A 15,350-nucleotide genomic window follows, 5' to 3' on the forward strand; every position below is an offset into this window, starting at 1 on the left:
TTCACTGCAGTAAAAAAGTTGGAAATGTATATAAATAAATATAAAACATTCATCACATTTCACCAAAAAACTTCTTAAAAACTGTACTTTTTAACAATTGCTTAAAAACATAAAAAGTTATAAATTCTTATAACATTTTATTTCATGTCATTTTAATATTGTAATATTTATATTACAGAACTTAATGGCAGCCACCAGCCAGTTTACTCCCTGTGTTTAAAAGTCCCCATTTCGTAAAGTGATAGAATCCTTTTTCTAGCAAGTGCTAACAGAAGCATAAAACTTGCTTCTGGCTTGACAAAGCACCCCGCTGCACGATGCCTTCTGAAGGCCGCTAACGGCCGTGTCCTCCCGAAACCCACCCTGGTCCCCACTGTGACTGGGTCGGTCATGAGGGTGGGGCCTCCATGGTGGGGTTGTAAGAGGAGGGAGAGAAAGCAGAAAGGGTGAGGACGCAGCAAGAAGGTGGCCAGGAAGGGGACCCTCCCCATGAGCTGAGTCTACCAGCACTCTGATCTGGGACTTCCAGCCTCCAGAACTGTGAGACAGACCTGTCTGCAGTTTTAAGGCAGCCCAAGCTGACAAAGACAAGGATTTAACAACAGGCATCTATCGTGTCAAAATACAGTTTACACAAAGGCCTTAGGTATTATCTGAAGCTTAGTTCTTCACCAGTTCATTATACTGCCAATTAAACTCCTATCGAACTTCTGTACTGAAAACATGCTAAGTGAAAGAAGTCACTCACAAAGAACAACTGCACGATCCCATCCACATGAAATTTTCAGAATCGGCAAATCCACAGCGACGGAGAGTGGAGCCATGGCTGCTTAGGGCTAGAGGGGTAGGGAGTTGTGGGCTGATGGCGAAGAGGTGTGGGGTTTCTTTTACAAGTGGTGAAGATATTCTTTTTTTTTTCTTCTTTTTTGCAGGCAGATTCTTTACCATCTGAATCACCAAGGAAGCCCTATATAAGTCTGTTTGATATTATTGGGTTTGATTTGGTAAAATTTGGCTGAGGTTTTGCATCTATGGTCTGTACTGATAGCTTACAGTGAACAATGTTGGATTCGTGATCTCTGAAAAAGACTTAGCTTCAGGACCAGGGAGCAGGCTTGATCACTCAAGAGCTTTTGATATCAGTTTTATTGAAGTGAAAAAGGGACAGAGAGCTTCTGACATAGACATCAGAAGGGGAACAGAGAATGCCCCTTCACTAGTCTTCAGTTCAGTTTAGTTCAGTCGCTCAGTCTTGTCCAACTCTTTGCGAGCCCATGAACTGCAGCACGCCAGCCCTCTCTGTCCATCACCAACTCCCAGACTCCACCCAAACCCATGTCCATTGAGTTGGCGATGCCATCCAACCATCTCCTCCTCTGTCGTCCCCTTCTTCTCCTGCCCTCAATCTTTCCCTAGTCTTTCTTTCTATTATCTTTCACTAGTCTTACCAACTCTTTGCGACCCCGTGGACTGTAGCCCACCAGGCTTCCCCGTCCACGGGATTCTCCAGGCAAGAATGCTGGAGTGAGTTGCCAGTTCCTTCTCCAGGGGATCTTCCCGACCCAGGGATCAACCCAGGTCTCCCGCATTGCTTTAACCCCACAAGTGGTGAAGATATTCTAAAATAGACTATGGTGGTGGATATGGAACTCTATGGAGATACTGAAAACCACTTACTGGTCAACTCTAAATGTGTGTATCATAAACTATGTGAATTATAGCTCAAAGCTGTTCAAAACATTCTTTTGTATTGAATACACTTGGTGCCTACTATTAAATGAGAATTCATTCATTTCCAATTTCTGAGGTTTACAGCCTATATCGGAAGGATGCCCAAGAGAAGGAAGTTTTAACAGAATCATTCCTCAAACTCAGGGGGGTTACCTGAAGCTCCTGGTACAGTCTTTTTAGCTCCACCGCTGCCGGTCCTGTCAGCTTGCCACTGTAAGGCTGGAACCCGTTCAGTTTTCCCTTCTTTAAATCTTCCAATTGTTGACTGAGTTGATCAACTCTTAAAATCGCAGTCTGTACTTCTTGCTTCTTTTCCTGGAACATGGCACTGAACCTTTCTATTTCAGCAGCTATAATTTCCCATCAGTAAAGGAAAAAAACATAATTAGTTGACTTAGTTTTTTCATGGTATTTTTCTATTTTTTTGGTATTTCTTCACTTCTATACCTTTAACTCAACTCTAGCATTATCCTTGGAGAGAAAACTGTAAGGTGCATAATCCAAAACATATTTCAACAAGCCTTTGGAACACGTGACTACTCAGAAGACAATTATTTGCACTATTTATTGAATATTTTAATTTTGAAGAAATTACTTATTTCATTGGCTGTGCTGGGTCTTAACTGTGGCATGTGGGATCCAGTTCCCTGACCAGAGCTTGAACCCAGGCTGCCTGCATTGGGAGCGAGGAGTCTCAGCCACTGGACCACCAGGGAAGTGCCTGAATGTTTTTAAATTAGGGCAAGCGTCCCAAAGCTACGCTGGTCAAGCCACTTAGGAAGCTCAGTGCACCACAGATACCACCGTGTGAGGGTTCCCGCTTATCACTGTGGCATAAAGGAGGCACTGGGGCTTCTCTGGTAGCTCAGATGGTAAAGAATCTGCCGACAATGCAGGAGACCGAGGTTCCATTCCTGGGTCAGGAAGATACCCTGGAGAAGGGAATCGCTCGCTACCCACTCCAGTATTCTTGCCTGGAGAACCCCATGGAGTTGCAGAGTCGGACACGACTGAGCGACTAACACTACTACTACTAAAGCGGGTATTAACTGAATTGAATAATAAAGTAACAATCCATGCACACACAAAGTGAGCATTTGTATGCTTTATCGTAATACACAGATAAAACTTAGGCTGTTCAGTTAAAACAGAACCTCCCTCATGAGTTGAGTCTTAAGAGGACCCAAGACTTAATCTAAAGGGCGGCTGCAAGCAAGGTTAACAGAAGGGTCTCCCTAATACACTGCTAAGGCTGCAGAAGGTCTTCTAGGACCCCCTAGTCTCATCACGAATCCCGGCAGCTGCCGATGGCAGAGCAAAGCTCCAGAGCTTCCCTACAGCGAGCTCTGGCACCAGCTTGGGACTGAGGCGCCTGGAAGTCAGCCTGTCTCACTTGGTCTACACCTAGGGAGCGTGGGCGCCCTGGGCCGTGGCACGTACACAGATTGCCATTCATGATTTTGCTGTAGTCTACTTGTCCTCTCATGGCACGGATCTTCTTCAGCTTATTTTCCTGGGCTTCAACTCGTTCTTTCAATTTCTGAAGCTTTTCATTTTCAGAAATAGACTGCTGCTGACGGCGCTCCTGTTGCTTTAGAAAATGTAAACGCTGTTCCTATCGAGAGAGGAGAATAGCTAGCTTTGAAAATTGAAATGCACGGTCACTTCTGTACACTGTAAAAACAGTTTAAGCAGATTCCACAGGATCTCCTGTCTTCATGAATATTAAAGAAATGCTAGACAACCCCTCATTGCCCTCCTGTGTGAAGCCCAGCAGCCCAGGCTTCCTGCCGTTGGCACCAGGTCTCCTGCGCCTACAGAGCAGCTTCCACGGACCCCTGTTTATCCTCCCAAAGGAAATGAGCACTGACCAGAAGATTTTATACTGAAAAGAGATAAGGTGATTAGTACAGAGATGAACCTCTAATCTGCTAAGTGGCAGGGACATTGGAGGAAGTGCTTGTTTTCTTTAGGATTAGTTCCTTCAAAAGGAATCAAACATTTTATTATCAAAAAAGAACAGGACAGTCTTACAGTAAAAGCATATGTAATATTCCTCAGTACTTTTTTTCCCGACTCATGTGAAGGCATACCTTCAGGATAACAGTTAGCGCTACTTGTGGTCCTACCCGTATGCATGAATATACCCAAGGAGAGGTATGTGCAACCTAGGGAAGGGAAGATGCGCTTAAATATGGAATAACCCGCATTAACTTGAGTTACACTGCTGAAAATATTAAAGATTCCTTTCAATAGCAGCACCCCTGAATCAATATTTGGAGAGAAGAAGAAAAGCAGAATTAGAAAAGCTTAAGGTGACATAATACCATGTACATTTCATCTTAAAAACATTATTAATAATGGAATGAATATATCTTCCAAATTACTTAGCTTTTAATTGTTCTTTATTCTTGTATTATTAAAAAATCCAATAAACTTTGCAAGACTACTTTCAAAAACAAGTCCAACTTAAACTATTATTAACATGAATATGGACAGAGTCCACATGGTCATTCAATAAGTTAAAATAAGTTGAATTGGACCATTGGTCACTAAGAATCTCTCTCTACAGGTAAATCAGTAAGAACTTGGGCAGTGACGTCTGCGAGTTCTCTGGGTAGCAGGGTCAGGACATTTAAGATCATTACATCAGGAAGCCTTCTCATGGGGCATGCGAGGCAGGTCTGATGTTTTAGTCCAAGACTAAACCATTATTCACAACAGTTTTGAAACCAAGCAGGAGCCTGTGGGGCCATCCTGGGTACAAAAGCCCTTCTATGTCCCCATTTCTGGTTTATAGGAAAAAGGCTTCAGCCTCCTACACCATCCCTGAGTTCAAAAGGCAGGCTCAAACAGTCACTAACCAGGGAGGTGAGGGAACGCAGAAACACAGCAGGAGCTATCAGGAAGCGGTCCTGGTCCCCCCATCGCCTTCCCGCCCCCCCGGGGACACACTTAACAGCGCATCTTGAGCTCCCCTGCAGAAATTGAGGCACCACCGGGGTGGTGACTCCAGGCTGAGCACAAGACTCCTGGACACTAGCCTGTTATCTTACCACCAACCAATCAGAAGACAGTCACACACTCTACAGTCTTCACCCCAAATTTTGCTTATTAAAAAAAATACATTCCTGAGAACCGTCAGTGAGTTTGGATTTTTTGAGCATGAGCCAACTGTTCTCCTTGCCTGGCCCTGCAATAAACCTTTCTCTTTTCTAAACTCCAATATTTCCATTTTGATTTCTTTGGCCTCACTATGGGTGGTCAATAGTTTCAAATCCTGTGACAGAGCTTCAGTGACAAATCTAGTTCTCAGTGTATATAATGAGTGTCTACATGCCCCAAACAGATTCCTTGCAGGGTGGGGTACAGGGAAGCCACTGCCTTTGGGGCCCATGACCAGTGTCTTATCACGGATCGCTGGCTTCCTCTAGAACACTAATGCCAACCATGCCAGCTGAGACAACACCCAGAGGAAAAAGGAGGGGACGATGGAGAGCATCTTTTCCTTCCAAACTTTATCTACAACTGGGTTAAGTTCAACTGCTTCCTGTCCTGGAAGTCTAAGTGTGCAAGTCAAGGGTCAGATGCTCTTGCCCGATACTTCCCCAATGTCAAGAAGCCACGGTGTGCATTTATCATCACAGAAGAGATCATTAAGAGGGACACTGTGTTCACGCTGTGCTAGCACACGTCTACCTGCAAGGGTCAGCCATGGAATCTAAAATAACGCTGAACACTCCTGCTGACCATTCCCACTGCTGCTTAGTAACATACCTTGGCGACCAGCATCTGCTGCTGGTTTTCAATCTGCTGCTGCTGCCGAGCGGCCATATCCTGGAGTTCTGAGAGGGTAAGTTCAACACGTGGATTCCCAACCTACAGAGAACAAAACACGCTCAGACTGGAATGGATGCTTGTCTGCATCATCATTCTGCTCTAATGTCAGAATGCACACACATCAAGATTTTTAAACAGGTTCCCTAGAAGTTAGAGGAACATAAGTTAGTTTACTTTCTCCTAAGAACCTTTCCTCATTGTTGACCACTTCTATTAAATTTATTTGAGTAAGTAGGGATGTCAAATGTTTAAGAGTACACAAACTAAAAAATAAATGTGCAGGTGATACCTAAGGGCAAATGTCATTTCACTGCCACCTGGTCTCAAGAAACTGAAATGCATCAAAGATTCTGAAATATAAATATCTCATTAAAAACACCATAGGTATGGCCTACAACCAAAGACTGACCCATGATTGACAGAGCATTATCCATATCCAGAGGAGTGGCAACTGATGGAATCTGAAAGCATGTCCCCATCCTGTTAATGACAGGATGCATTTTTATTGTGTTCATCATGAACCTTGCTCTAAAGTAATTACTTTCCACTTATGAACTCATTTAAGCCTTAAAATGACACTCTCAGAGATCATTACAGCTCCATTCTACAGACGAGAAAATAAGCAGAGAGAAGGTCAAATAATGTGCCCCAGGTCAGTTGCACAGACAGAGAAGGATGCAGAGGCTTGTTCCTGCCCATCTCCTACAGCACCCCCTCTTAGGCTGGACGTGTGACGTGCACTGTATCACACAATCTTCACAACAAACCTCTGCAGGCAGACGAGCACACACTGCAGAGGAACCCCGGGGGAGGTAAAGGGACACGGCTAAGGACACAGAGCTGACAAGGGCCAGAGCTCCGAGTCCAGCCACGCCGGTCTTCCTCCGGCCTCCTCCGGCCCCGTGGGTCCCGCCATGCAGGTGCATAGCTCCTCCGTGGAGCTCACTGTCCACCTCCGGGCTCCTCAGTACTCTGAGCCTCTTGGAGCTTTTCACAAGGGTGCCAAGCCCTGTTCCTCTGACTCTGCTGCTGCTGCTAAGTCACTTCAGTCGTGTCCGACCCTGTGCGACCCCAGTCCTTCCCAAATCACATGGTGGTAAGCCCATTCTGGACTCTTAGAAAGTGGAATCACGATTTAATTAACTGGAGCCCCCATTCTGGTTATCTAAAGTCCTGAGAAAGCAATGTGGACCAAGTCCCTTTTCTAAACCAGATACTGTAAACTGCCAAGTTACAGAAACTTCATTTGAGATTTGTTCATTCTACAAAAACACCCCAACTATCACAATGCACTCAAATTTCTGCTTTAATATTAATAAAGTATTCTAATTTCCACCTACTGAGATTTCTCCAATCACCACAACAAGCAATTTTTAAATTACTTATTTATTTTTGGCTGTGCTCGGTCTTTGCCGCCGCGCACGCTTTCTCTGGTTCCGGCGAGCAGGGGCTGCCATCAGTCACATGCACGGGTCTCTCCCTGCAGAGGCTGCTCTTGTTGCGGAGCGCAGGCTCTCGGCGCGTGGGCTCTAGGAGTTGAGGCTTTTGCGAGCTTAGTGTGTCCCACGGCATGTGCAAGCTTCCGGAACCAGGGACTGAACACATGTCCCCTGCACTGGCAGGTGGATTCTTAATCAGGGAAGTTCAACAAAAGGTATTTTTGAAACTTTCAGAAACATATTTTCGACTAGGGAAAAATGCAGTTCCTGTAACAAATCTTTCAATTTATATTAATTTCATAATTTTACAACTTGAAGAAAAAAAACAAAAACTTAGCTTTTTGGTCTCCCCTCCCCACCAATGGCTTAAAATAACAATGAAAAGAAGACAGAAGGGAAATTGAACTGTTGCATATTCTGATATTTATACTTGTGAACAAGAGCTCTTTGTATGTGTTATTTATGTGTATCTCTAATTATAAAACTAAGATATATTCTATTGACATAAGTAATTCAGATATTACATCTTAAGTATATACTAATACATATTGTACTTTAATAGAAAATTTCCCTGGTGGTTCAGATGGTAAAGTGTCTGCCTACAATGCAAACCTGGGTCAGGAAGATCCTCTGGAGAAGGAAATGGCAACCCACTCCAGTACTCTTGCCTGGAATATCCCATGGACAGAGGAGCATGGTAGGCTACAGTCCATGGGGTCGCAAAGAGTCGGACACGACTGAGCCACCTGACTTTCAAAACATCTATATGTCACATGGGCTAGCCCAACACAAAGCTCTTAATCTGAAGTTGAACAGAAATTTTATTGATGTAGATATTACAAACAGAAAACTGTATAAATCTGTGTTCAGCTCAGTGAATTATTTCAAAGTGAACAAACCTGTGTAACTTATTTTAAATGGGTTATAAAAACACAAGCCACCATAAACTTGTAAGTCAACAGATATGCAACATTTTACACTTTAGTACATATTCCCTCATTTGTTCAATATGAAAATTTAGCAGAAAGTATCTTTTCAGGGTTTTTTTAAGAAAACAAAAACCTCTGATGCAAATTTGATCCGTTTATGACAGGCCTAACAGCATGTATTCTCTCTGTGTAAACTAAACCCCAGAGGAATAATTTTAAATTCTCCATATGAACTCAATTTATTCAGACAAACCTATGACCTAATTCCTCACTTATTTCTTTTCATTGCATCTAATGAGAAGAAATCAAATCCTGCTCCCTTGGGCACTTAGAGGTCCCTCATTATGGTAGTTATCTGATGAGTTCAACTCCAGGTTACAGAGAGGAGAAGTCACTTCCACGACCAGTAAAATGAGTGGGAAAGCTCTCTCGGGACAGTTCGGCAGGCCCAGAGAAAGGACTCAGCTCCCCAGCCTTGACAAGATGGAGGGGTCAGGAGAACTGAGTTGTTTTCTGTTTGAGCACTAATACATGTTTGATATCATGGTAAGGCATTTGCCCTTGATATGCCAGATATAATCCCTGACACTGTAAGTAACAAAAAAGGAAAATGCAGTTGCTCCCTGTCTCCAACGAGCGAGCCTCTCCTGCCGAATGAGGTAAGAATCTCACGTGGGAAGAAATCAGGTTACCCGTCAAGTTCAACTACGAGGGATGAACCCTGAGCTCAGTCCTTTATCCTCATATTCTCACTGTGAAACAAAAAGAGCATTCTCCCAGCGCAGCGGCGAGGACTTTCGCGTCACCGTGCACCGCGGTGAAAAGTGCCCTGTTCGGCCGGCACCATCTGGGAACGCCTGCAAGCAGCTCGGAAAAGCGGGACCACAGTCGGTTACCCTGGTCCACCTGAGACCTGCAGGTCTGAGAACACACTGCCTCGTAGAGCCTCCTACCCCAAAACAATGAATCCAAATGAGAAGCTGAGCCCTCTACATGACTTCCTGACTTCACAGAAGCTCCGCATAAAAATGTTATCTCATGGGCTTGAAAACAGATCCTCCAGCCCGGTCAAGCTCTGGATGGCCGTGATCGTGGCCAACACCTTGATCACAATGTTGCAAGAGACCCGGAACCCAAGTCACCCGGCCAGTCCTGACTTCCTGACCCCTAGAAACTATGTAGATACTATGTGCTGTTTAAATGGACATATATATAGACTTTCATAACACTCAATAAAAGCCCCATGAGTTTCTAATTTTTATGTTCCTAAATTTAAGATTAGCAACTTTAAAAAACTGATAAGCATATATTCTAACCCATTTCTGATACAAAGCTTCAAAAACGTCCATAATGGTAGTAAGTTAACTAAATGAAATGACAGGCTAGTATATTAAACACACAGTGAAAATTTTCATATTTACTTTCACCGATGCATAATTTACAGACCATAAGCACACCATCTGAAGTATGCTGCTGCATTATCTGACCACTGCACATCGCAGTGTAACCACCACCCCAGTCAACACAACGCCTCCATCACCCCAGAAAGCTCCCCACTGCACTTCCCGGACAATTATCCCACCCATGGGGGTGGGGGTGGCTGCGCTACAATCGCCAGGTCCTGTGTGCTGGAGAAGCTCGCTGACAGGGCCACCTCCTTGAGTTTGGCTTCTTTCCTCCACCACGTTTTAGAGACTCATCCATGCTGTTACCTATACCAGGAATTCCTTCCTTTCTGCTGGCAAGTAGTATTCACTTGTATGAAGTTTTTATTTTCCTGTTCATTTGCTGAGGAGCATTCAGGCTGTTTTCACTCCTTAGCTATGAGAAATAAAGCCATCTTGAACATTCATGTACCAGTATTTATGTGGACAAATGTTCTGGCTTCTCTTGGGTAACTGATGTCAAGAAGTGAACGTGGGGACTGAGCGTTGTGTGGTTAAGTGTTGGTTTCACTTACACAAGCTGACAAACTCTTCTCCAGAGTGAAGCGTCATTTTACACTCCCCCAGCAAAATACACAAGAGTTCTAGCATCACCTCATCCTTGTTGACGTTTGGTGTTGTCAGGGTTTGTATTTTAATTATCCTCTTTTTATAATAAAATGTTAACCTCCTGGTGAAGAAAGAATGTCATATAATGGTATTTTATTTTTATAAGAATGAAAAAGGTAAGCATAAAAATGTTATTAAGCTATTGACCCCAAATGCACTATAGTCAGATTTCCAGTAAATTAGCTAGCTCAATTTGCTAAAAGTGAGACGTAAAGGGGGACTTATTGGCTAATGTCTCAATTGTACTAATTATGTTGAATCACAACTAAGAAAGCTAACAAAATTAAGTATGCTTGACAAACAGGCTATCAGAACCAGATTTTTTTAGGTATTAACTACAACTCACTTGATAATTATGGTTAAAAGCTTTAGGTCACAAGTCAGTTGATAACATGACTTTAGTCAAATGTGTTTTCATCTCCTCAAGTAATTTGTTTTATATATAATTTTGAAATTGGTGTTGCAATAATTCATTTATTAAAAACATATAATATGGTTTCTCAACGCAAACCATTGTAGACAATTACGCAATACACTTGTCTTCCATCCTAAGCCTCTAATTATAGGTTTTTATAGATATTTAGTCTTTCAAATATTAGTAAAAAGACTTAGCTTTATATCCCATTTATTGTACTATGAAAACATTCTGCCAACATGTGCTAAATGTGTTTTTCCAATACATGCCAAAAACTATCAAGGACTGCAAATCTGTCTATGAAAACAAAAGGGTTCATCACCGAGCACAGTATCTGTTCAGTTAATGACTCCTCACCACCGGAGTTCCTAGGAAATGACGCCATTTTCCAGACAACTTTCTTTTGGTATAAGGACTCATCCAAAAACACATTAGCAAGTGCTGAGCTGCTGCTGTTGCTCAGTCACTAAGCGGTATCCAAATCTTTGCAGAAGAAGTGATACTGTGACGCTAGTTTCAAGCAAACAGTTGGCTTGAGTGAAGCACATCCCGTGCAACTCTGCTGGAGGGGACCCTTGGGAGATGGGCAGGTTTCCCCAGACACCACCCCACGCGCCTCCTCGGCCCCGCGTGCCTCTTCCCTTCGTGGCTGAGTCCTGTGAGTCCTCCGAGCAAACTGCTGATCCCGGGGGTAGTCCTGATACAGGCATGCACAGTAAGGATAAATCAATTTGCCTTGACACCACAAAGTCAAAGCAGATCTTCAAACTTCTGTTGGACCAGCGAGCCCCGAGTGCTTGTGGCGGTGCGCACATCTGACCTGCAGGTCCCGGACTCACAGATCGACAGCGTCACACGAGGGCCTCCCAGGCCCGCCTCACACTTACTGAACAAAAAGTTCTGCCCGTGGGGCCAGGGCCTTTATTTCTTAGACAGCTGACCGGGTGGCCTGCACTTCAGGGAGAGCAGTTGCCTCAGCAGCTGCTAGCAGTCATGGGGTTCGCAGGCTCAGGGGCTGTTATTCTAGGTCCAGGGTGCACAGGAAAACATTTCTGGAGAAGGATATTTTTAACATCTTATTAACTTTAAAAAACGCACATAAAAGTGCTTTGTAGACAATAAAGTGCTTCACAAAGGTAACATATTATTAGGCTTAAAAGGCAGATGTGTGTGCCACAAACACTGTAACCTCTTAGATGTCATGCTTCTAGCACAAGAGTCATGCCTCCTCACCAGCTCTCAACCTTCCTCTAATTATAACATCCCATATAGGCTGCAAACACAGCTTTAATTTTGGTTTCAGGTTTCAGTTTTGTTGATCTTGACATGTAAACATCATCTCCATGTTAACAATAAACAACTTCATCCTGGAAAGATCAAGGACCCATCGCATCAAAACTCACCATACTATGTTACTGGTCTCCTTTCCTCCTGAGTCCCTTCCGTTTATGATACATACACACATACACAGTCCCCGCCTATTTGACATACTTATTTCACCTCCCCTGAAGTTCAGGCCACAGGAAATCTTAGAACACAAAGGGGTCTTCAAGATTCTGTTGGACAGGTAAGTTCTGAATGCTTTAGACAGTGGGTACATGCACCCTGGAGGTTCCGAACCTGGCAGGGCAAGAGTCACATGAGTCTTCCAGGCCCATCCCAGCCTCACTGAATCAGAAGTTCTGCCTGTGGGGCCTGGGCCTTTATTCCTTCAGACGTTCTGACACATATGCCTGCCAGAACCCCACAGAGGCTTCAGACTCAGAGTCAGAACGCAGGAATAAGAAGAGGATCTGTGGAATGATCTTTAGCAACTGGAGGGTAAGGAAAGAGAATTCTTAATCCTGACGTGAGGAATGGTTCTCCCTGAGTGGCACTCAAAAGAAGAAGATATAATCGAGTACAGCACTTGGCCCCACAGTGGTTAGTAACTGAAAAATCAAAACCCCATTAAATGCTTTTCAACTTTATAACTAGTGTATAAACAAAGTGTAAAAGTCTTTAATTACACTCAGATAAAAGTATACAAATATTATCAGCACTGACAACACAGAGGTACAGCTGAAAAAGCTGGAAGGCAGGAGGCAGAGCGAGATGGAGAAAAGGCGAGGGGGTGCTGAGAGCCTCCTCTTGTGAAAAGGGAGGCCCAGAGACACGGTTTCAAGCTGATTGTACAAAGAAACAGAGACATAAGTACATCATTTAAAGTAACAATGGTAACCAATAAAAGAAAGAAAATTGCAAGTCAGTAACATGAAGCTGGAAAGTGGAGGGGCAAAGGGACTTGGTTCAGTTCAGCTAGTTAGAAAGTTCTTAAGCCAGCGTCTGAAGATGGGCCCTCCATCCTCCAGACCCATGTCTGTCACCCGTGTGTGGCCGTGCCAAGCACTGTGCCAGGCAGTGACCTGCTGAAGGTACACATCCAGTAAGGGCAGAGCCAGAAAAAGAAATATTCTTCAGCCTGAAAACTATTTGGAAAAGTTACTACGAAAATTTCCAGAAAAGATCACGATGAAAATTCCTCTCATTCTTCATCCTTCTCTCATTCACTCATTGTCATTCATTCATTTCTGCTCTTTCAACACAAATTTCTTAAAAAGAATCCATCTACTTGGACAAACTTCTTCCCCTACAATAGATGCTAGGCCTTTTCTCCAACTCTACACCAGATGACAAAGGAAGTCCTCTCTCCTGGAGACACCTATGAAGACTTCAACCCATCAGTCATCCTGTTTTAAAACCTGACGGAAGGATCAAGACATCAACACCGAAGCCACAAAGCAAGTCTGCACGCCCATCTCCTAATCCAGAGACGAGCCCACCTGCCTCCGGGCACCGAGGCACGTGGCTGCTATTCCAGGACCTGCCGTGGCAGCAGCACGTACAGGGCATGGAGGGCACGCAGTGCGTGGGCGCCGTGAGGACGATGAAACCATGAGCATTCAGGACCACTGCGTCACACCTTCATAGAAACGAGTGAAACACTCGACGGCTACAACTTCCACTGGAAAAACACACAGGGAAACCCAAGGAAGCGGGGCTGGGAGGCCACATCGGGGAGCTCTCACACACACAGAGCTAGACACCCGTGCAGATCCCAGCCCAGCAGGAAGAGGAGTACTGTGTGTCCCCAGAGGAAGACCACCACTCACAGCCACCAGCAGAAGGAAGAACCACCTCCTCCTTGCCCCGCAACAATGCAGCTAAGGAAAGGCCACCAAGCTTCAAACTCCCAGTTTCCTCCGAAAGACTTTTGTTGATAACAGCCCCTCCCAACCTCCCCTTCTCCTCTTGCTTCAGAGGACTCGCATGTGGCTGTCCACAGCTGCATGTCCTGAATTACAGTTTTTTGCTGTTCCCAAATAAACTTGTTTTGCTGGTAAATAATTGGTAGTTTTACTGTTTTAGATTAGTACTACTCAAAAGATAATTCTTTAAAAATAAATTATACAGCTTCTCTGGTGGTCCAGTGGTTAAGAATCTGGCTTACAACGCAGGGGACACTGTTTCCACCCCTGGTCCAGGGGGAGTCCACAGGCCACGGAGCAGCTGAGCCCGTGAGCCACATCTTGGGCCCTAATTCTAGAGTCCATGTGCCCCAGAGCCCGTGCTCTGCAACAAGAAAAGCCACCTCAATGAGATGCCTTCACACCGGAACAAGAGAGCAGCCCCCGACAAGTGCAACTAGAGAGAACCTGCACACAGCAACGAAGATTTAGCACAGTCAAAATAAACATTAACAATTAAATTATAACCAAAAATCATTAGTTTCTAACCTATAAAAAGCAATTAAAATTTTTCAATGAAATTCACTATTACTTACCCCATTTTCAGGGCGTTTTTCTCCAGGTACATTTGTTACATTTCTCTGAGTTCTTTGCTCCTGGGTCTGACGGCCACCTAGAGAAATGAGAGTGTCAAACTTACCAAAAGATAGCCTAGAAAAACAATATTTTATAATTTCTTCACTTATTCAAATATTTGTTGAGCACAAGTATAAAATACCGTGCTGGACAACTCAAAAATTAGTACAGTTGAAAAAATGTTTTATAATCAACCCGTATACATAAAGTTGTTTTAATGAACTTTTTTAATATATTCTATTACAGAATCTTGAAACTGATTTATATCAAAAAGTTTTAACACTTAAAAATGGTCAGGATGGTAAATTTTATGTTATGTGTATTTTACACATATTATCTATTTTTAAAAATTAAAGCTTTTATTTATTATTTTAGGAGAGACTAAAATAATGACCTATATGGGAAAATAATCTAAAGAAGAATGGATATATGTATATATATAACTGATTGTAAATCTGAAACTACCACAGTGTTGTAAATCAACTATACTTCGATAAAAATTTTGAGAGAGACAAAATAGAACTCAAAATATCCAATAATTAAAAAACTGATACACAAAACTGATCTTCACTACTAGGGTTAAAACTGAGATGGGATACTATCTTCTGAATTCTCCTTTATTCTATAAAAAATATATATATTTTTTTAATTTTAAGGGTTTCAAATTTAAACTGGCAAAATTCTCCTGTCATTTTTTTTTAAACAAATAAAGTGTGCTGCACAATTTTGTACCAGGTGAATCTAAAGTCATATAAATGACTGTGTTGTGTTGAATGCCTGCTCCTACTTCACTCATCTCTCACCTGATGCTGTTTTGAGAATTATCACACCCCACGGCCTGCTTTATTACTAAGAAAACATAGCTTCAAAGGATCATGAAGCTAATGTTAAAATAGAGAGAAAAGAATAACATGTTTTCTTCTATTTCCCTCCTGATACTTTGAAAATTTTGAAGAAACATTATATTATGGAAAATACTGCCTCACCTTAAGCCATACATTCTCAGAGAGTGCTATCACCCCCAAGGACGCAAAGACTGGCTCTCAGGAGATTAAAAAATCTTACTCTTTTTATGTTTA

General features: G+C 43.1%; 1 protein-coding gene across 4 annotated transcripts in view; it reads right to left on the reverse strand.

Moving 5' to 3' along the window:
* Positions 1–15,350, reverse strand: part of PPP1R13B (protein phosphatase 1 regulatory subunit 13B) — a 69,970-nt gene that overhangs the window by 14,390 nt on the left and 40,230 nt on the right. For 3 of the 4 annotated variants that reach the window (XM_065906299.1, XM_065906300.1, XM_065906298.1), the window contains exons 4-7: positions 14,232–14,308; positions 5,509–5,610; positions 3,172–3,346; positions 1,885–2,081 (exon numbers count right to left, since the gene is read on the reverse strand). In XM_065906299.1, the coding sequence (XP_065762371.1) occupies positions 1,885–2,081; positions 3,172–3,346; positions 5,509–5,610; positions 14,232–14,308 (551 nt within the window). Of the gene's footprint in view, positions 1–1,884; positions 2,082–3,171; positions 3,347–5,508; positions 5,611–11,295; positions 11,420–14,231; positions 14,309–15,350 lie in introns of those variants that run through there. The other variant, XM_065906302.1, reaches the window with a different exon arrangement.

Source organism: Muntiacus reevesi, chromosome 15 (genome assembly GCF_963930625.1).
Source record: "Muntiacus reevesi chromosome 15, mMunRee1.1, whole genome shotgun sequence".
Lineage (NCBI taxonomy): Eukaryota > Metazoa > Chordata > Mammalia > Artiodactyla > Cervidae > Muntiacus > Muntiacus reevesi.